This window comes from Chanodichthys erythropterus, chromosome 7 (genome assembly GCF_024489055.1).
Source record: "Chanodichthys erythropterus isolate Z2021 chromosome 7, ASM2448905v1, whole genome shotgun sequence".
Taxonomy (NCBI): Eukaryota; Metazoa; Chordata; class Actinopteri; order Cypriniformes; family Xenocyprididae; genus Chanodichthys; species Chanodichthys erythropterus.
The window spans coordinates 10028591-10049586 of NC_090227.1; the positions used below are offsets into that span (position 1 = coordinate 10028591).

At 37.3% G+C, this 20996-nt stretch overlaps 1 protein-coding gene across 4 annotated transcripts in view; it reads left to right on the forward strand.

Annotated features, from left to right (window-relative positions):
* The window catches only part of dmxl2 (Dmx-like 2), a 93291-nt gene that overhangs the window by 19220 nt on the left and 53075 nt on the right, over window positions 1-20996 (forward strand). For all 4 annotated transcript variants that reach the window (XM_067389801.1, XM_067389802.1, XM_067389803.1 and 1 more), the window contains exons 2-17: window positions 258-383; window positions 4544-4615; window positions 4943-5021; window positions 5441-5588; window positions 6771-6837; window positions 7982-8154; window positions 9829-10006; window positions 12302-12476; window positions 14517-14720; window positions 14879-15141; window positions 16290-16995; window positions 19524-19645; window positions 19766-19855; window positions 19974-20085; window positions 20168-20287; window positions 20623-20853. In XM_067389801.1, coding sequence (XP_067245902.1) covers window positions 258-383; window positions 4544-4615; window positions 4943-5021; window positions 5441-5588; window positions 6771-6837; window positions 7982-8154; window positions 9829-10006; window positions 12302-12476; window positions 14517-14720; window positions 14879-15141; window positions 16290-16995; window positions 19524-19645; window positions 19766-19855; window positions 19974-20085; window positions 20168-20287; window positions 20623-20853 — 2866 coding nt within the window. The remainder of the gene's footprint in view (window positions 1-257; window positions 384-4543; window positions 4616-4942; window positions 5022-5440; window positions 5589-6770; window positions 6838-7981; window positions 8155-9828; window positions 10007-12301; window positions 12477-14516; window positions 14721-14878; window positions 15142-16289; window positions 16996-19523; window positions 19646-19765; window positions 19856-19973; window positions 20086-20167; window positions 20288-20622; window positions 20854-20996) is intronic.

A 20996-nucleotide genomic window follows, 5' to 3' on the forward strand; every position in this document is an offset into this window, starting at 1 on the left:
TGCATGTGGGAAAAAAAAAAAAAAAAAAAAAAAGTTGTCTTAAGGCTCGGGTAGAAGCCTTACTTCATTTTCTGCATCCCGCTCCATCTCGTGCACAGTTTAGCTCGCGAGCCTTTCAAAGTAGCCTATACTCCTTTGGCCTTGAGCAAGGAAAGAGTTCATGCACACTATCTAGTGGACTTTCAAGCGCTCAAGTCAATTTTTTTTTTTTTTTTGAAAAATTACAGACTTTAATTGTGTGATTTCTGTTTCTTTAGGCGTATGGCTCAGGCTGTGATATTGTGATCCTGGCAAGTGATTTTGAATGTGTTCAAATTATTCCCGGAGCTCAGAATGGAAACATCCAGGTGGGCTGTGTGGAGTGTTCTCAGCAGCTTGGCCGGGTAAGACCATATTACATATCTTGACATTTACATTAATGCTTATTGAAGACCTTTAATCCAAAGCACTGAACAAATGAGGGATACTGTTACAAAAGCAATCCATCCTAGTGAAACAGTAACATGAGCAGTGATGCTATATAATACAAACTAACATTACTTAAGCATTGAGTACGCATTACCTGTGATGATGACTAAGAGTTTAAACATTACTAAACCAATATATCAGCTTTTATTTGATTTGGCCATTTTGAAATTATCAGCTCCAGTCCATCTGGACAATTAACAGTAGTGCTTTCCCTTGTATTTCAAAATCTGCTAACAAACATGTTAATGGATAATTAACATTTTATGTGTTCCTGTATTTTTGAGTGGATTTTGAGTAAATGTTGTGTACATGTTCATTGAAGTTTTGCAGTGTTTTACATATAGGCTTTTGATTTAAATTTAAAAAATGTTAATTGCTGTAATTTAGGTGAAGTGTTTAGTTGTTGCATCACTAGCTTCACCAAATAGCTTTACCATCATTGGATGGACAAAATGGAGTCCCGCCCCAAACTCACTTAAGCTAATCGCCATGTCAGGCTGTTTGGAATGCTTAATAATAATAATATTAATTAATAATATCATGTTTTATTTACAGTATATAGCACTTGTTTTTGGGTTAGTTTACCCAAAAATGAAATTTCTGTCATTAATTACTCACCCTCATGTCGTTCCAAACCCGTAAGACCTTTGTTCATCTTTGGAATACAAATTAAGATATTTAGTTTTTTTTTTTTATCCCTCATAGAAAGCAACATAATTACCACATTCAAGGTCCAGGAAAGTAGTAAAGACTAGGGCTGGGCGCCAATTAATAGACAGAGCCGTAGTTCACTGATAAGCCATGCAATATCGTGTTCAATATCGACGGCGATTCATATCGATATTGAACGCGATATTGCGTGGCTTATCTGTGATCTACGGCTCTGTCTATTAAATGGCGCTCCATTTGAAAGCAGGTGATGGCGATTTAGTGGTAATCAGGGAACCGGCTTTACTGACGAAATGCGCGTGACAAAAGCATTCGATATATCGCCCAGCCCTAGTAAAGACATCGATAAAATTGTCCACGTGATCCACGTGGTTCAAGCTTAATTTTATGAAGTGACGAGAATATTTTTTGTGTGCAAAAACAAAACAAAAATATGACTTTATTCAACAATATCTTCTCTCCTTTGTCAGTCTCCTATGCAGTTTACGTAGTAAGCACAGTGCAGCGCTTCCGGGTTCTGTGTCGGAACGCCAACTTAGTATTGGCGCTACACTGTGCTTACTACTATGAAACCTCTCGGACTTCATTAAAAATATCTTAATTTGTGTTCCGAAGATGAATGAAGGTCTTACGGGTTTGGAACGACATGAGAGTGACATAATTAATGACAGAAATTTTATTTTTGGGTGAACAAACCCTTTAAATCCATGACAAAGAACCATAACACCATGTAGACAATGCAGAAGGTAGGCAGTATAAAACATCCAAACACAATCATGAAGCAAATACACAATATGATAATATTGGAAGAACACATTATGACTGTTAATCTGGGTTTTGGCCTGTGATTTGAAGCAAATGCACATTATTGGGCCAACAAATTGGTTTTGAGTTGTGATTTAAATTCTTGGATAGAGGTAATTGTCCTAAGTGTCAGAGGGAGTGAGTTCCATAGCTTAGGTGCCATAACAGAAAAAGACCTGCCACCCAAAGCCATACACAAAGAAATATGGTGAGGCTTCAGTAAAGAGCACAGTGTTTAAACGTTTAGGGAAATCAACTTGCATATTGATTTTAAAGCTGGAATAGAAGAGAGAAATGTAACAAAACATGAAATATACAGACGTGGACAAAATTGTTGGTACCCTTAATAAATCTTTAATTCATAAAATTAGCAAAAATCTAACTTTTCATTGAAGGAAAATAATTGAAAGAGGGGGGGAAACTCACATCATGAAATTAATGTTTTTCTCCATAACACATTGGCCACCAGGGATGCATGATTTATCGCGATAAAATAGCACACGATATTGCAAAGGCTGCGATTATTTAATGTGCGACTTGTCAGAGCTTTATGGCTCTGTGATCAGTAGTAAATGCTTCTCCATCAGAGGGCGCTCTTGCGCAGAAACTCAGATAACACGCATTCTATCGCTGCAGCTGAATAAACAGAAGATTGAAATGCTTTGATTAATTAAAAGGATGCTCATTATGAAGTGTGTTTGGAGTAAAACATGTCATTAAATGTTGTCTTTTGTTGGACAAGATATTAATAAATGCATCTCATGTCTGAAGAGATGTTTGACATGTGGTGCTTTTTCAAATGTACATTCTAAGCAACTCAAACTCGCAGTGCTTTCAGATGGATTAGCATTTGGAGCCATACTTCATTGACAAGCCGCGCATAAAAAAAACAATCGCAGCCTTCGCGATTTCATAATCACACTAAGAATCGCATTCAAGTTCAACGTGATTTTTCGTATTGTGTGATATAACGTGCAGCCCTATTGGCCAAAATTATTGGCACCCCTAGAATTTTTTATGAGTAAAATATATCTGAAGTATATTACCATTCATATTTAATTTTTTTTTGCACACCAGGGTGATCATGAACATGAAATTGTCCAGCCATGACTTCCTGTTTCACAGGAGTATAAACATGAGGAAACACAAAGGCCAAATTCCCTTAATCGTTCATCACAATGAGTAAAACCAAAGAATATAGTTCTGATGTGCAGCAAAAGATTGTTGGGCTTCACAAAATAGAAAGTGGCTGTAAGAAAATAGCTAAAGCGTTGAAAATCCCCATTTCCACTATCAGGGCAATAATTAAGAAGTTCCAATCAACTAAAGATGTTACAAATCTGCCTGGAAGAGGACGTGTTTCTAAATCGTCCTAATGCACGGTGAGGAAGAGAGTTTAAGTGGCCAAAGGCTCTCCAAGGATCACAGCTGGAGAATTGCAGAGATTAGTTGAGTCTTGAGTCTCAGAAAGCCTAAAAAAATGATCAAAAGCACCTACATCCCCACAAGTTGTTCGGGAGGGTTACAAGGAAAATCCTCTGCTCTCATCCAGAAACAATCTCCAGCATATTCAGTTGTCAGACAAGACTGGAACTTCAAACGGGACCAGCTTCTATGGTCAGATGAAACTTAAAAAAAGAGCTTTTTGGCAGCAAACCCACCAGATGGGTTTGGTGCACACATGAATAAAAAGTACCCCATGCCCACAGTTAAATATACTGCTGGATCTTTAATGTCGTGGGCCTATTTTTCTGCTGGAGGTCCTGGACATCTTGTTCAGATACATGGTTTCATGGATTCTATCAAATACCCACAGATAAAAAATCAAAACCTGACCGCTTCTGCCAGAAATCCAATAATGGGCTGTGGTTGGATCTTCCATCAGGACACTGATCCAAAACAAACATCAAAACCAACACACAAATGGGTCACTGAGCACAAAATGAAGCTTTTGCCATAGTCGTCCCAGTCCCCTGACCTGAACCCTAAAGAAAATGAGTGGAGTGAACTGAAGAAAAGAAGCGCCAACATGGAGCTGGGAACGTCAAGAATCTGGAGAGATTCTGCATGAAGGAATGATCTATGATCTTTTCTCAGGTGTTCTCCAAACTCATCAGGCATTATAGGTGAAGACTCAGAGCTGTTATCTTGGCAAAAGGAGGTTGCAAAAAGTATTGAATAAATGGGTGCCAATAATTGTGGCCAACATGTTTTGGAGAAAAAACATTTATTTCATAATGTGAGTTTTCTCCCACTTTTAATTCTTTTCCTTCAATGAAAGGTTAGATTTTTGCTGATTTTATGAATTAAAGATCAAAAGGATAAGCAATGCAGATTTATTTTTACAGTCATCTTTGATCATATTTATCAAGGGTGACAATAATTTTGTCCACCTTATAGACACTGGCATCATTCATCGATGAGTAGACATTATTGTGGATCTGACAAGCCACAACTCACTCCTGACATAGTATGAACATGGATAAATGAACATATATCCAGTTATCTGCACTGACTGGGTTTTTAATGTGATTTATTTTATAATCAAAGTTTCTCTTTGCTAATGGTGCTGTTGTATAATAATGGTACTTTATTTTTTTAGATTGCTGCGTCTTATGGAAATACTGTTTGTATTTTCGAACCAATAACTTCCAACCCAAACAAACGTCACAAGGTGAGTTTCCCCAGATCATAGATCATATGATATTGATAATGAAAAAAAATATATAATAAAAAAAATGAGAGATAATGATAATTATTATAGCCATTTTGACATCTTTGGTGATTTACCCAAATACTTTCTATATTTTCCTGAGAGCACATTACTGATTCTAAAGTTATGTTTTACCAAAATGTCTTTAAATGAATGACATTTAAAAAAAAAATGTGTAAACATTTATGTTGTTGTTTGTTTTGTTTTATTTGTTTATTGTAAAATTAATTTCCTAATAAAGCACTTAATGCAACTGATCTTTTGTTGTTTTTGTTTTTGTTTTTAAAGCAACTGAATTACCAATGGCAAAAGACTGGTCAGTTCTTCCTCAGTGCTATAACCTACAATCTTGCCTGGGACCCCCAAGGTTGGTGTGAAATATACACTGTAAATCGGTGAACTAAATATTTTCACTAGTTTGACTCTGTTTGGACCTTCTAATAAAAAACAAAAAAACATTTAGAAGATATTTCTCTGACTTGAGTGCAATCTCTGGATTATTAATGTTTTAATAAGCATCTTAAAAACATGATACATCCATTGACATTTGGTGAATGGGGCAGACATTGTTTATTATATTGGTCACAACATAATTCCCATATTTCCATTTGTGTTATTTTAGAATTCTGATAACTCCTATTATTCTAAAATGAGGGACATAATAGTAATAATAATAATAATTGTCATAATATTATAGAACAAGGAGGTTTGTCCAATGGTGGTACACATAAAGATGTATATATTAATAAATATGTATGTGTAATTATTACATCTGTTTGTCTAAAGGCAATCGTATCTTGGCGGCGACAGAGCGTTTGCAGCTGTGGGCTCCTCCAACTAGTGACACGCTGATAGAGGAAGAGGAATGTCAGCTGAATGATGACAGAGCTCATGAGCTCGTACTCAATGATTGGAAGTGTGTCTGGGAGTGCAAGTGAGTGCAGCTTAACTTAACCACTCGTCTGCCTGCATACTAAATCTTTAATGTCGCTTGTTGATTTACTGAACATTAATGCACGTTTGATGAATTAAAGTATTTAAAAGGGTCATATGATGGAAAAAAGAATGCTTTTGCTTTTCCTAAATAAAAGTGTCATGTAATATGTAAGCATGCTCTAGGATAGGGTTTTTGTGAGGGGACAGTGGGTGGTTCATAAATAAAATAAAAGAAAAGAAAAGAAAAAAAAAAAAGAAATATGGAGTATTACATCATATGTTTACTTACATCATATGTCAGAAAACCATTAACATGCAAATGTGTTGTTAAATTATTGAAATATTAACTTAAAATCTCAAGGGGTAAATATTTTAGGTCGAAGGGGTTCCTGATGAAAAAGTTAGGGAATCCCTGCTCTAGCATTAAAATGTCAAAGTTTCTTCCCCATGTCCCCTCATTCATTAAAAAAAAGAGAAATCTTCATGATTTAAAAAATAATAACAATTAGCTTATTAGCATATGATGGCTACCTTTACAAATCAGTATACATTCAGTAACTGCAGGAGCACTGTTACTTATTTCATATGTCAAGTGGCTAGCCAATCATAGCAGGTCATTTACATATACTGTAGAAATCTTGAAGGTGTAGTAGCAAAGCAGACTGATTAATTCTTTAAGGCCCGTTCACACCAAGAATGAAAACTGTAATGATAACTATAATAACATCAACTTAAATGGACTGTCACTGCAGCCCATGTTTCTCATTCATCATCATCTCGAGAAAAGGAAAAAAAAAAAAAAAACACTCTGAAAGTGATCTATTCTTTCTTCTGTGCAGTCATGATTATAGTTGTGATGTGGATTCTGCTATTATTTTAGAGTTTCAATTTTTCAAATATGTATGGTTATAGTCGGGGCCGTCTAGAGACAATGCAAATGAAATGAGAGGCAAGCACAATGGTCAAACATGTCCGTCTACTACATTTACTTAGAATAACAATGGAAAAGTAGTGCAGTGGAATGGTGTTTACGGCCCTTGAACATGAACATGCAGGTATAATGTGGGCCTTCAAAACACACCACTTTAGAGGGCCTTTTATAATATATGCATCACCATGTGCACAGACATTTTTACCTGTATTTTTGCATGTAAATTACTCTCTGCTTGTTTTGTCTCAGGACCGCTGCTGCTGTTCACATCACTCAGTGGTCTCCAGATGGAGAATACTTTGCCACAGCTGGAAAGGTACCACACGCATACAAGTCTTGTTTTTATATTATGGTGGATCCACGGTGGACTTCAGTTGTTCTTACATTATGATAATTATAATTTCTAAACCCTAGATTTATCCCTTACAGAAACTTTTACCAGTATTTTATACCTATATAAAGGTAGAGCCCTATCAATATCGGAAAGCTAATTCATATGAGTAATATGAGTAGCATTTGAAGCTATGGATTCAAAGTAGTTAAACTACAATCAGGGTACACTTTTAAACTAGATGTTAGCTACACTACAAGCTATTAGCAAAATGTAGCTATATATATATGTATATATATATATATAATATCTTAAAAGTTGGCATGAAATGAAAGTTGTGATAGTCTTTTCTTTCCTTTTTGGGAAGTAAATCCGAGTGAAATGGCTTCTCAAACAAGACAAAATAATCCATACGGGCAAAAAAGAAATAAAGCTGCATGTAGTTCTGATGATGAAAATTACAGTAAATTACAGTACGTTCCAGAAAATTATGTCGTCCATCAGCCAGAGCCAAACGCCGACAAATGTAGTATACTTTTGGTTTTATAGTTAAAGGCCCGTTCACACCAAGGACAGTGAGTATAATGATAACGATGAAGATACAGTTCTAAAAAAAATCATTCTAAATATAAAAGAATAGCAGAGTCCACACAGTAACTATAACAATAACGGCAAAGAGAATATAATACACAATATTGTTGGAATCACTGTCAGAGAGATTTTTTTCCAGCTAATGAACAATAAAAACATTGACAGCCAATCAGAATACATCCTGCTTTAAAGAGCTCAAGCATTTAAAGTGGCAGAAAACAAACCTGCAGCGCACACTTAGAATAGACAGAGCGTGATTGTTCGTTGGTGTGGACGCTAAGCAAAGTTATCATTATGGTTATCTCTATAGTTATCATTCTTTGTGTGAACGGGCCTTTACTCACTGATCCTAATGTAGGTTTGATCCCCACAAGGATTAAAAAATAATCTGTCCTATTTGAGTGTCTAAATATATTGATCAGTTTAAATTTGGTTCTTTAGGAAATTGAATCACTCATTTTTTTCTCAATTCTATACCCTGAACAAGAAAAGTAATTTCCATTTCTGATCGAAAACCATTTCTCTCCTTCTCACTCAGGATGACTGCCTGCTGAAGGTGTGGTATCCCACCACAGGATGGAAGTCTGCAGTTGTGATGCCAGACGTGACTGATAAAAAGCTCCCAGCGGTTCATTTCTCATTCGTGTATCTGGCCCATCCACGTACGGTTACAGGCTTCTCCTGGAGGAAAACCAGTAAATATATGCCCAAGTATGTTAGACAGGTCCACAGATTCCTTCATTTATACTAGGGTGTGCGGTATGACAATATGTACCGTGTAATGGTAGCAGTGTGTCAACTAGTAGATACGCTGCTAACTGTTTTTACTGTGGTAGATATATTTATATGGGTTTAACTGATGTGCAGTCACAGCTGTTTTACAGTGACTTCAAATGTGGTTCATTCAGTCAGTTTTAGAGTCAGAACTTCCTGTTTTATAATATTAGTTTTTTGAGTATATTGTTTTTAACTCAGGTTTCACATAATGTGAAGCAGTTTTGCACTGATGCCAGACTGATCATTCATTAGTGAATAATCATGTCTTTTGGTTTACATCCATCTTAAAAAAATATATCCATTATTTAAAAATTTTACCACTTTTTCATTGAACCTCTAGCCAAAATTACTATATTTTCTTATTTATTGTGTGAAATATTTATATGCATTTTAACAGAATCTTATATTTGCAGTGGGGAATAAAACAAACAAACAAGCAACAACACCCCTCCCCTTCCCCCAAAAAATATATGCACAATTTGGCAGAGACCCCATGATTCGATACATTATCACGATACTTAAACCATGATACAATACTATTGCGGTTTTAAAACTTTTTGTGTTATGCTGACTATTACGATATATTGCGGTTTATAACCTTTTTTCAACTGCAAATGTCCCCAAAGGAAAACTTCGTCCATATATATTTTTTTATCTAATAAGGTAAAGTTCTCATTCTGTTCATTTCACATCTTCCTATCTCCTTCATCCCTTCCTTGTTCAATAGTTTCCTTTGTTGTATTTTAGACATCTAGTATTCAGTTATGAAATGTAATTATGTGGTTTTATATTGTTGTAATAAGAAAATACATATATTTGCCATTAACAGCATATACCTTGGATGCTAGGTGGCGTTATGGAGTTATTTTTGTTGTGAAATAGCCTACAAAAAAAAAAAAAAAAGTAAGAGAGTTTGATTTTAAAAGAGTATATAACCAGTAACACCAACAGTAATGTAACAGGTGAGCTCCCAGGTGATGATGAAGGCTGTTTTAAGTAACCTTTTTCACTCTCTCATAGCATTAGACACATTTTACTGCTGTCTTTCTTGTCAATCGTGTTGTAGTAAGAACAAGTGACAGTGACAGTGTAGATATGGCATTATATAGACAGCTTCTTTGATTCACAAACAGAAGTTTAGTTGCATTGCAGCATGCAGCTGGTTTGCATTTACTTGTTAAATTAACACGTTTAATTAAAGGGGACCTATTATGCCCTTTTTTACAAGATGTTGTCTCCAGAGTGTATGTGTAAAGTTTTAGCTCGAAATACCCTACAGATAATTTTTTATTGCATGTTAAAATTGCCACTTTTTGGGGGTGTTCTTTAAATGCAAATGAGCTGGTGCTCCCAGACCCCCTTTTTTTTTAGAAGGCGGCAACAACAAAACAGGACAATCTCACACACTGAAAATGTCAGAAACTGACTGTTTCAGTGTTCAGACTTGTATGTTTAGTCATCTGTCATATATATATCATTTCATTCAGTTCAGTCTTCTACATCTAAAGTGCAATTTTAAAAGATTTTAGTCTTACCACCCACACTTAACTCACACTGTGAATTCCACCCATAATTGTGTGCATTTCTCATTGTGTGTGTATGTCGTAGGGGCTCTGTGTGTAATGTGCTGCTGACGTCCTGCGCGGATGGCATCTGTCGTCTGTGGAGTGAGACCCTCTTGCCTGAGGACAGTCTGTTGGGAGGGCAGATCTCTGAGAACAGCACCAGTTTCAGCTCCTCTCTGCCAAACATCGCTCAGAAAGACAAGATACAGCACGCTCTGGAGGTCAGCATGCAGAAATGCATGTGCTCAAACACACAATAAAATGATGTAGGCCTAATTTATCGCTGCATGCCAAGGTATAATAAAGAATAACATGCTATGCATGTTAGCTGGGTTACTTGTTAAAATGAACTACTCCTTGCTAATTATATGTACACACCACGCCTGCAGTTTGGTCAAATAATCACATTGTTATGTGTGTGTGTATTCTTTACGAATTAAATCATATCTGCTTGGATAGCAAGGCTCAATATCATCACATTATCAATATCACATTGAAATGGAGATAAATGTGCAATGTTATTTTATTATGTTTTATCCAGAAGTAATTAATGATTTTCTTTGCACCAGATCTTCTCCTCAGCAGTTGTCATCTTCAGTAGGATGTGTGAAAACTACACACTTTTGTCTCCATGTAAACCACAAACTAACAAGCAGTACATGTTATCCATTTTTTTTTTTTTTTTTTTTCTGCCAAGAGTCTGGTGATATTTAAAGGGTTAGTTCATCCAAAAATGAAAATTCTGTCATTTATTATTCACCCTCATGCCGTTCCACACCCATAAGACCTTTGTTAATCTTCGGAACACAAATTAAGATATTTTAGTTGAAATCCGATGGCTCAGTGAGGCCTGCATAGGGAGCAATGACATTTCCTCGCTCAAGATCCATAAAGGTACAAAAAAACATATTTAAATCAGTTCATGTGAACACAGTGGTTCAATATTAATATTATAAAGCGACAAGAATATTTTTGGTATGCCAAAAAAACAAAATAACGACTTATTTAGTGATGACCCGATTTAATACAATAGAACAAAGATACTAATGAAAGAAATAAATAAAACATAAAGTGCTTTATATTTTTCAGGTATGCCTAACAGTATTCTGGTACAAAAATTGAATAATCAAGTGTAACACTTCATAGTTTTCACTTTGTAAATTAAACATAATTAATCAGTGTTAAAATTACAAAAGTGATTTTTGTCTGATCAACATTCATGACACAGAAAGCAGCAGGGCTACTTTCACTTTATGACTGAATGTGCTGACCCAAAATACTGTTACACATCCGGTTTTCTTTCTCAATCTTAACAACTGTGTTTACGAGGATACTCTGTTTTATGTGCATTTTGACCATTTTTTTTTGTTTTGTTTTGTTTTTGTTGCATGATTGTGTCCGTTCAGGCACAAATAGTCACAGAAGAGCGACATTTGGCATTCATGTGCATCTGTGCCACACAGTATTTGCGCGCATGTGCGGGACACATTCAGAATAGAGATCTTTTTCGCATCTTCGTGCGCCCAAATGGTTTAAAATTGCATAAATGTTTAAACTGACAGGACCTACAGTAAAACACTGTCAAATGATAAAGTTTAATTGTATGATGGTCAAACTTTGCTGTTAATCCGAGAATCGGGTGGGTTTTGAACCGTGGTGTCTGGTCCGTACGGATTAACCGTAATGGTCCGTAATGGAATACTTGACATCGCACATCCTGTGATGTGACTATTGCTGATATGCACATCGCAATTTTGATGCTAAAATGATATATCGTGCAGCCCTACTTAGAATGAGCCATTTCTATCTATATACACTGCAGGTCCCCTTACATGTTAAGCCGCCATTTTGCGCCGGCATGTTTCTGAAGTAGCCCTAAATGGACAAACTGCTCTACAGAGCACATTTGCTTGTCTCAGACGATGACATCTTTGTCCTGTGTTGGCCACCGTTGCTTCTCTATATTGCAATTCGCACCCTCACCGCTAGATGCTGCTAAAATTTACGTGCTGCACCTTTAATTTAATTTTAATTATGTTATCATAACATAAGTTTGTTAATAAGGTTTTTGAACAACTTGAGGATGAGGAAATAATGGTGAAGTTTAAATTTTTAGGTGAACTACTTTGTATCATTTTAATGTTAGGTGCATGGAGATTGTGAAGTCTAGACAGAATAGTGTATGATTTTTTATTACAGAATATAACGATTTTTTCTTTAAATAAATCATGGGCTGATGATTTTTAATTAAGTAATCACACAAGGCCTTGTCACACCTTCAATGTATTTTAATTAATATTGAACACACACACACACACACACACCTGTCTCCATGTGCCATCTGTAGATCCAGATGGAATCTACATTTTCGGCACTCATTTTGGGGGGGAAATCTTCAGAATAAATTTATTCACACATGACAAAATGTGTTTAGTGGAGCTGAGAATACTACAAAAAATCATAGTGGCCTGCTGTACCTGAGTTGTGATTGTGAAAAATTGTCTGTTTCCATTCAGTCTATCCACCACCTCAAACACCTGCGCAGGGGCCGCAGAAGATCGTCCGCCCTGGTGGCCCACACTGAGCTGCTGCCCAGCCAGCTGGGGTCCCACGAAACCCACCGCCACATCTCGCACCACGCCAATGCCCTCTGTCACTTCCACATCTCTGCCAGCATCAATCCCAACACAGGTGCACATACACACACACACACATACTTGTGTTTGTATTCATGTGTAATTACATGGAGAGTAAACATGGTTTATGAGGTCACTTCCTCTGTCCTCTTATACCAAAAGGCTTAACCCTGTAAAGCCCGACATATTAAAGGGGACCTGTTATGCAAAATTCACTTTTACATGGTGTTTGAACATAAACGTTTGTCGGCAGTGTGCAAACAACCACCTATACACAACTGTAATGATAAAAATCTAACCACTCCTTTTTTTTAATCCTCATAAAAAGTAAGCAGGGTCTCAGAATAAACCTTTTGCACTTTTTATGCAGTGTCACATTGTACATTGTACATTGTGACTGACTCTGCCTTATTAGCATAGACCCCACCCTGAGTGAGCTGTACACTGCAGTGTTGCCACAGGTTGATTTCCACCCCTGTACATACAATTTTTGGCGCAACAACATCCTTAAAACAACGCACAGACATAGAATTTCAATGGAGAATTCGGCAGCACGGGATGTGCCAACTGACGACCTGCTTTCTGTGTATGTGCCTCGGATGTGTGCACTCATAAAACCATATATCAAAATTTTAGACTGATATGGCTTTAAAACGCAAGCAGATATAAACTTTCATGATGATGAAGAACTGCAATATCACATGAGCGTGACCATGATACAGATGATAATCAAATCTTATACATGATCTGTGGGGTATTTTGAGCAGAAACTTCAGACACATTCTGGGACCACCTGAGACTTGCTGTGTATTGCATCTTGTAAAAAGTGGCATAATACGTGGCGTTCCAAATTATTATGCAAGTGACATATCAGTAAGATTTCAGTAGAATAAACATTTAGATTTGAGTTTTTCTAAGAAAACGTTTGTTTGTTCATTTATCCATGGCTTTTTAGATAACTGGTATCAATCTCAGACAAAATAATTTGCCAGGTCTATGGAAACCCTACTTAGAGGTTGTTCCACATTATTAAGTAAATGTTTCTTTTTGTGAGGTTTGGTTTGGAGTGGCTGAAATGCATCTTTATGCACAACGGCCAGCCTGCATGGAGAGCTTCTTGAGACTCCAGAGACAGCAGCAGCTTCAAATACCTGTTTGCTGCTCATCACTGGCTTTTTTATAGCTGCCCTTTTTAATACAATTCATTTTTTTGACAGGAACTTTCAGTAATAAGCCTTTATCTGACCGTGTTCTGCTGTGCTCTAAATCACTCACAAATCTTATGATAATTTGATAATCTCCATTGAGTTTCACAAAATATTAGTTGTTTTCATGCCTTTTGCACTCCATTGGACCATTTCATGCTTTTCATCTTCAGAAAGATCTTCCTTCCTCCCCATATTGCATGAGAACTGTGACTTGCTTAATAATGTGGAACAACCTCTAAGTAGGGTTTCCATAGATCTGGCAAATTATTTTGTCTGAGATTGATACCAGTTATCTAAAAAGACATGGATAAACAAACAAACAAACATTTTCTTAGAAAAACTAAAATCTGAATGTTTATTGTACTGAAATCTTACTGATATGTCACTTGCATAATAATTTGGAACGCAGTGTAGGTCCCCTTTTTTGTTGAATATCTTATTTGATACATCAGGCTTTTCTCATATGCAATACCATATGACTCATATATTATTATATATAAGAATATCAAGCTCAAATCTGAGGAGGAAAAAACACCTGTTTTATTCAGACATACAGTAGACAATTTGGTACAATTGCTGATATTTAAATGGCCAAAAGTAAGATGAAATTCTGATAGCTTGTAATGTTGTCACTGTATATTCCCCAATAATATCTATTTAAGTAAGATAAAGTATAGGTATTTAAATGCTTAATTTTCCAGTAAAGTTTTAAGCATGTTGATAATCATGTAAATCATGTTGATAATTTAGATGTCTTTGAAACGTGCATATTAAATATGAAACAGCAGACCTTTATAGGCTTAATTAAAAAAAACAACTAAACCTTTTATTGAAAATCAAAAAAATACACACACGGACAGCGGCATGATATTTTTCTTTGTCATCAGATATCCCTGCAGCACTGGCTGGATCGGGCCTGTTCTCTGAGGATGTCAGTGGAGGGTTTGTGGTGCACTGGCTGAATAATAAAGATCTGAGCTTCACCACCTCCATGGACCTTTTCATGCAGCAGCTGCGCAAACTCTCTGAGCAGCACCTGGAACAAGCCACTGAGGACTTTGAGCCGGAGGGAGCTCCCAAGTTTGACTTCGGTACTGACTTATGAATAAACCTTTTAGTATATAGATTAGCCTTAAGCTAACAAACATTGGCTAAATTCATGGGGTTTTTTAACCATAGCATTATTGTGTCTTTACCACTAACTGCTGCATATTTATATTGTCTGATGTGATCCTTGTGTTTTTGTAAGATCTGGATGAGATGTCTGATAAGGGTTCATCAGAACATGAGGAGGGAGATCAGGAGGGAAGCACTAAGGCCTCTTCTCCAGGTTCAAGCAGCAGTGTTCCTCTGCCCTCTGTTTTGCTGGATCGGAAGCTGGAGACTCTCATTCTGGAGTGGAACAAGAGTCCAGACATGCTCTTCACCATTCACCCACACGACGGATCCTTCCTCGTCTGGCACGTCAAGTACCTGGATGAGTTCATACCTGGCATCTTCAGACAGGTTCAGGTAAGACACTCATGGTTATGACTAGTGATGCACCAAAATAATAGTTTTACCAAAACTGGAATTAAAGTTTTAATTTTTTATTTGAATTTTTTTCATAATTAATTAATCACATTTATTTAATAATCAACACTCAAAACAGTTGCATAAAAAAGTTACATACAAATATTTTAATTGCACATGTAATTTTTGTCAATTTTTTAATTATATAATTGTTTCTACTCCAATTTGTTTTTGAAATAAAAACATCGGTCACTGTAATAACTTGTTTTCATGATTTTGATTTATTCAAACATATGTTAATGAAGCTAAGAGTTTAAGTACAAATATAATATGTAATATACTGCATATATTTAGCAAAATGGTCCATTCTAGAGTTATTTTTTTTTCTAGATGACTAATGAGCTGTGGACATTGAATTACTATTCTGAGTTAAATGTAATGTTACATGATGTTACGTTCTGTCAGGCCACATTAAGGAGTGTCAAGATAACTATTTTTGCTTGTATTTTGACAGAATTTGAAAGTTCAGACTTTTTCATATTTATGTACTTCTTTCATAATGAAGTACAAAGCTTATTGCATTCAATGGATGGTAGGTGTGCCACAAATAATGTTTAATGACATTTTGTTCACTCATAAACTGAGAACAGCATAGACTAAAAGGTCTGAGATCTTGGTTCATCAAAATGAAGATCCATTAAAAATGAAAAAGTTGATACACAGCTGAAATAGACCTTGACAATCAAAAGGTGCCTTCGGAAAAGGGCTTATTAAATGTCACTTTTCTGTCGGTCACCAAAATTTTGGTGCATCACTAGTTATGACATCATGACCATGAGCTCATTAGCATACAACCATCCATATTTATCAGTGCATCAGTTATAATGAATTCAAATATTACATGTGCTCATCCAAAGTATGTATTTTTTTTATAAATCTATAAATATGTCTTCATGCCATGACAACGAATAAAAAAAATTGAGATTTTCAATTAGTTTTGTGGTATGGCGTACCTCAGTAAGTGCTCGTTCATAAACATCGGCCACCCTATAATTACTAGATGCTGGAAATGGCCTTTAAAAACTCATATTGGCCAACCACTACTAATTACTCTGATTAAATAAAATCTACCCTGTTTTCTCCTTCAGGTATCATTCTCCTCTCGTATCCCTGTGGCGTTCCCCACAGGCGATGCTAACTCCCTCAGTAAGAACATCATGATGTATGCATGTACGTTCATGGACCAAGATAGCTGCAGTGCTCTGGAGGAGAAACGAAGTGAGCGGCGGGTTCCTCAGAGTGTGTCTGCGTCCGCGGGGCTTGGTTCTCTTGGACACTCTCTTGCTGCTGTCATTGGCCCTGCCGTCATGATGGTGTCCAAACATGTAGATGGCTCGCTCAACCAATGGGCTGTGACTTTTGCAGAGAAGTCTGCATTTTCAAACGTCCTCACAGTTTCGCACAAGTTCCGTTACTGTGGACACCGTTTCCATCTCAATGATTTGGCTTGTCACACGGTCCTTCCCTTGCTGCTAACATCATCACATCACAATGCACTGTTAACTCCACCCTCTGGATCTGGAAGTATTGATGGAGATCAGATTGGGGGTGTGGCTCTACAACCCACCAGGCCAATGAGAGGCGTTCCTCGTAAACAACTGCGGAATGCAGCCACACGTACATTCCACGACCCAAATGCGATCTATAGTGAGCTGATTCTCTGGAGGGTTGATCACATTGGCCCACTGTCCTGCACAGGAGGTGTGTCCGAGCTAGCACGAATCAACTCTCTCCACACGTCCGCATTCTCCAATGTGGCCTGGCTACCAACACTCGTCCCCAGCTCAGTGCTCGGTGAGTTTAACACCACAGCTGTTTTCATACCAACCTACAAAACTCATAATCAAAAGTTTTGTTTGGCATACGTTATTTTTGTTCATAGTTATGGAGAGAGATTTAAAGAAACCTCTAAAAAAATTTTTAAAGGAGAAGCATGCTAAAATCATCAGAGCTATCAATTTTCGTCTGACAAATGAAAAATCAGAATACCCTAACAATGTTCATGCAACCATCCAGAACACTCTCGTAACTGCTTAGTAGCACCCAAACAACCACCCAGAGACAACCAAAGCAATTTCCTTACAACTATCTATAGTACCTCATGAACCACCCTAACAACCACCCAGAACACCCTAGAAATTGCCTACCATAGCCACCACTCAAATCTCCATGGTAACATCCTAGCAAACCACCAGAAACGGTGTAGGAATGCCTTAGCCACTGCCCAGAACACCATTGCTACATCCTAGAAACTGCCTTGTAACGCCCCATCATCCACCCAGTACACCATAGAAACTACCTAGCAATGTCATAGCAACCACCCATAAATTGCATAGCAATGCCCTAGCAACCACCCAGAACTCCTTAAAAACTGCCTAGCAAAACTCCCATCAACAACCCAAAACACCCAGAAACTACATATCAATGCTCTAGCAGCTTCCCAGAAACTACGTAACAATGCCACAGCAACCACTAAAACTGCCTAGAGATGCCCTAGCAACCACTTAGAATACCTTAGAAACTTTTTAGCAACACCTTATTGCCCACCCAGAACTCACAGAAACTTCCTAATATTGCCATAGAAACAACCAGAGAAGAGTGCATCAAAGTAATGTCAATATTGCAGTAATATACAGTACAGCTATAGTAGAATTAAAGTTATGTGGTTATCATCATGAATGTAGTTAAAGGTGGGGTATCCATTTTTTCAACTACGCTGTTGGACATTGTTAATATTTTGAAATCAACCCAAACAAACCCACCCCTCTCTTCATTGCTCCGCCTCCAAAACTCACTCTCCAATCTTAACCACGCTGCTCCGAGTCGGTCTCGAACCCCATGCCTTCTGGCATGCGAGACAAGTGCACTATCGATGACGCTAAACACTGCATTATCTGGCGTTCGTCAGTGTGCACTGTGCTCTCAATTCTCACTATCTAGCCACTGTTACACACGCAATACGACAGTTGATGACAAGGAAGCACAAAAAATGAACGTACAGTACACAAGAGTAAATACAAAGAGTTTGTTGTCAGTAGTTGCATTGGACTAACTGGATCTTGTTGATTGAATGTGCAGGACAACATAATTCAGTCTTGAGGTCATAAATGCATAAACCTTTTTTTTTTCTCTTCTTCTTCTATCTAATTATCTAGTCTGCATGTAGCTTTTTAGCCTTTTATAAAATCAACACAGGGCCCGGGGGGTCTATACATGGTAGCCAGAGCAAGAGAGAGAAGTTTTTTTTTTTTTCCTTTCTTGTAACTGAAAGTGTAAAATTAAGCACAAGCACTTCAGATGAGCTAAACCTGTGTCCTGTTCTCTGAGTAACATTAAGAATCTCTCTATAGATTGTTGTAGTATCTCCCCTATGAATATTTATAACAGTATCCTGATGGATTAGACTTGTTTAGACCAATATAAGTTCAAGTTCAAGCAGAGTGCATCAAAACCATTATCTGTGATGATTTCATTTACAAAAACCGCCTTAGATGTAAGAGATCTGTTCATAAGCCCAATCTTTAAAAAAATGATTTTGATTTTGTTATTATCCATTTTAATTGCAATCAGATTTTTTCTAGATCCTGTAATCTTATTGTTTGTTCTCACTATTTGGGGAACAGACACAATCTATAGTATAGACTATAAATGCCATAGTAACATTTAAGTGCTTAAAACATAGGCCATCATAACTGTACTGGGTGTTTAAAATTTTACATACTAGCCATATGGTAGGTTGTGTACTGGAGATGTTGTCCGATAGGAGATCTGCTCAGACTCTGCCGAGGTGCAGACCATCGGCACTGAAAAATCAAGTTAGCTCTTAGAAAAGATTAGTTACAAAAATTAGTTAGTTACAAAAAGCAGTTTTTGTTCATCAAACCATGACATTAACCATCCATTTAAGAGCGTATAATCTACTGAAACTTCAGTTTCCTCATTGGTAAATGGTGCTGACACGATGATCGTCTTGAAGCTGCTTAGCAATGCCCTAGCTACCACCCAAAACGACTCAGAGCACCTTAGCAGCTACCAAGCAACACTCTAGCTTACCATCCAGAACACAATAGATTAGAAGAAACTACCTAGCAACCACCCAGAACACCTTGCCACTGCCTAGCAATGCACTAAAATAACTCAAAACACATTAGTAACCGCATAGCAACACTGCTGGCAACTCCCTGAAATTCCTTTGCTTCATGATGGAGAGTTTTATCTGAACAAACCCCATTTTTTTCTTTGAAAATGGAAATATCTTGTATAGTTATGTTATTACATTGTTACTATATTGGGCTTAATAAAAATGTTTGTGTTTGTGTCAGGAACGTACTGTAACTCAGCAAGTGCGTGCTTTGTGGCGTCTGATGGTAAAAACCTGCGTCTGTATCAGGCTGTGGTGGATGCCCGCAAACTATTGGATGAACTCTCTGACCCAGAGACCTCTGTAAGAGCTTCTAAGACAAGATTTGATAAAAATAAAGTGCTTATCTGCCAGTTAATGTAGAAGAAATGTAATTTTGAGTTGATCTGATTGTTGATCTCTGATGGTTGGTTTTGTATTTAGAAACTGGTGGGTGAAGTGTTCAACATTGTGAGTCAGCAGTCCACTGCCCGACCCGGCTGCATCATCGAGCTGGATGTCATTACCAACCAGGTGGGTTCTACATCTGTTTGTGTGTGCATAAGCAAGTTTGTGTTTGAGAAATTGACATTGTATGACTAATTTTTTACTATTCAAATATAATATGTTGTGTGTGTATACTGTCTCCCAGTGTGGCTCAAACACTCAGCTGCTCCACGTATTCCAAGAGGATTTTATTTTAGGATACAAACCACATGAAGAGATTCCAGATTTCAACATTACTAGCTTTCCCACTGCAGAAGGTACAAAAACCATTCTTTTGCTTTTGAAGTATGGTCTGCACAGTTTTAACAGAATATTACATTTGGGTTCTCTTTGTTCTAGAGTACCAGCCCCCTCCTTTCTCAGAGAAGTTCTTCCTGGTGGTGATCGAGAAGGATGCATATCGGAACTCAGTATTACAGATGTGGCATCTTCATCTGCGCTCGGTGCAGGCTTGTGTGGGTGCGTATGATGTGGGTTATTTGTGAAATGATGACAGCTGTGAGCAGACAGCTTATGAGGGGAAACTGTGAAGGGAGTCTCATGAATGGAGAGCTCATACTTCCTCTAATGACTAATTTCCTTTTCAGAGATGGAAATAATTTACAAGGAAATGAGGCCTTAAATTACCCATTGTACATCAATAATGTACATCTGTACTGTGTATTGTACTGTATAAAAAGTTTGTTTCTCTCTCTCTCCATCTATCTGAAATGCATTCTATATATCATGTATTTTGATAATTGGTGTCATTATTGATGATTGTGACATTTTACTGTCTTTTTGTGTCCTTGCAGAAGAGCCAGTAAATGACCAAGTTTTTCAGAACCAGCTGACGGTTCCTTTGAGTCAAAACAATGCCGACTCGTCTCCTGAAATCACTCCGGGTCATAGTCCGCTGCCCCGGTCCTCCTCTTCTGCCAACTTGCAGTCAGCCAGCAAACTCATCCTGAGCTCTAAACTGGTCTACAGTCAGCGGCTAGAGCTGCCATCAGGGGTGGAGCTTATCAGAGCCACGCCCTCTGCTGGTATTATCATATATTCATATATGCATTGTTACAGCCTAGAATTGCCTCGGGTGGAATAGGAAAAATGGTCACACTTTATTTTTAGGGTCCAGTTCTCACTATTAACTATTAACTTCTGCTTCAATAAACCAGTAATAACTGCT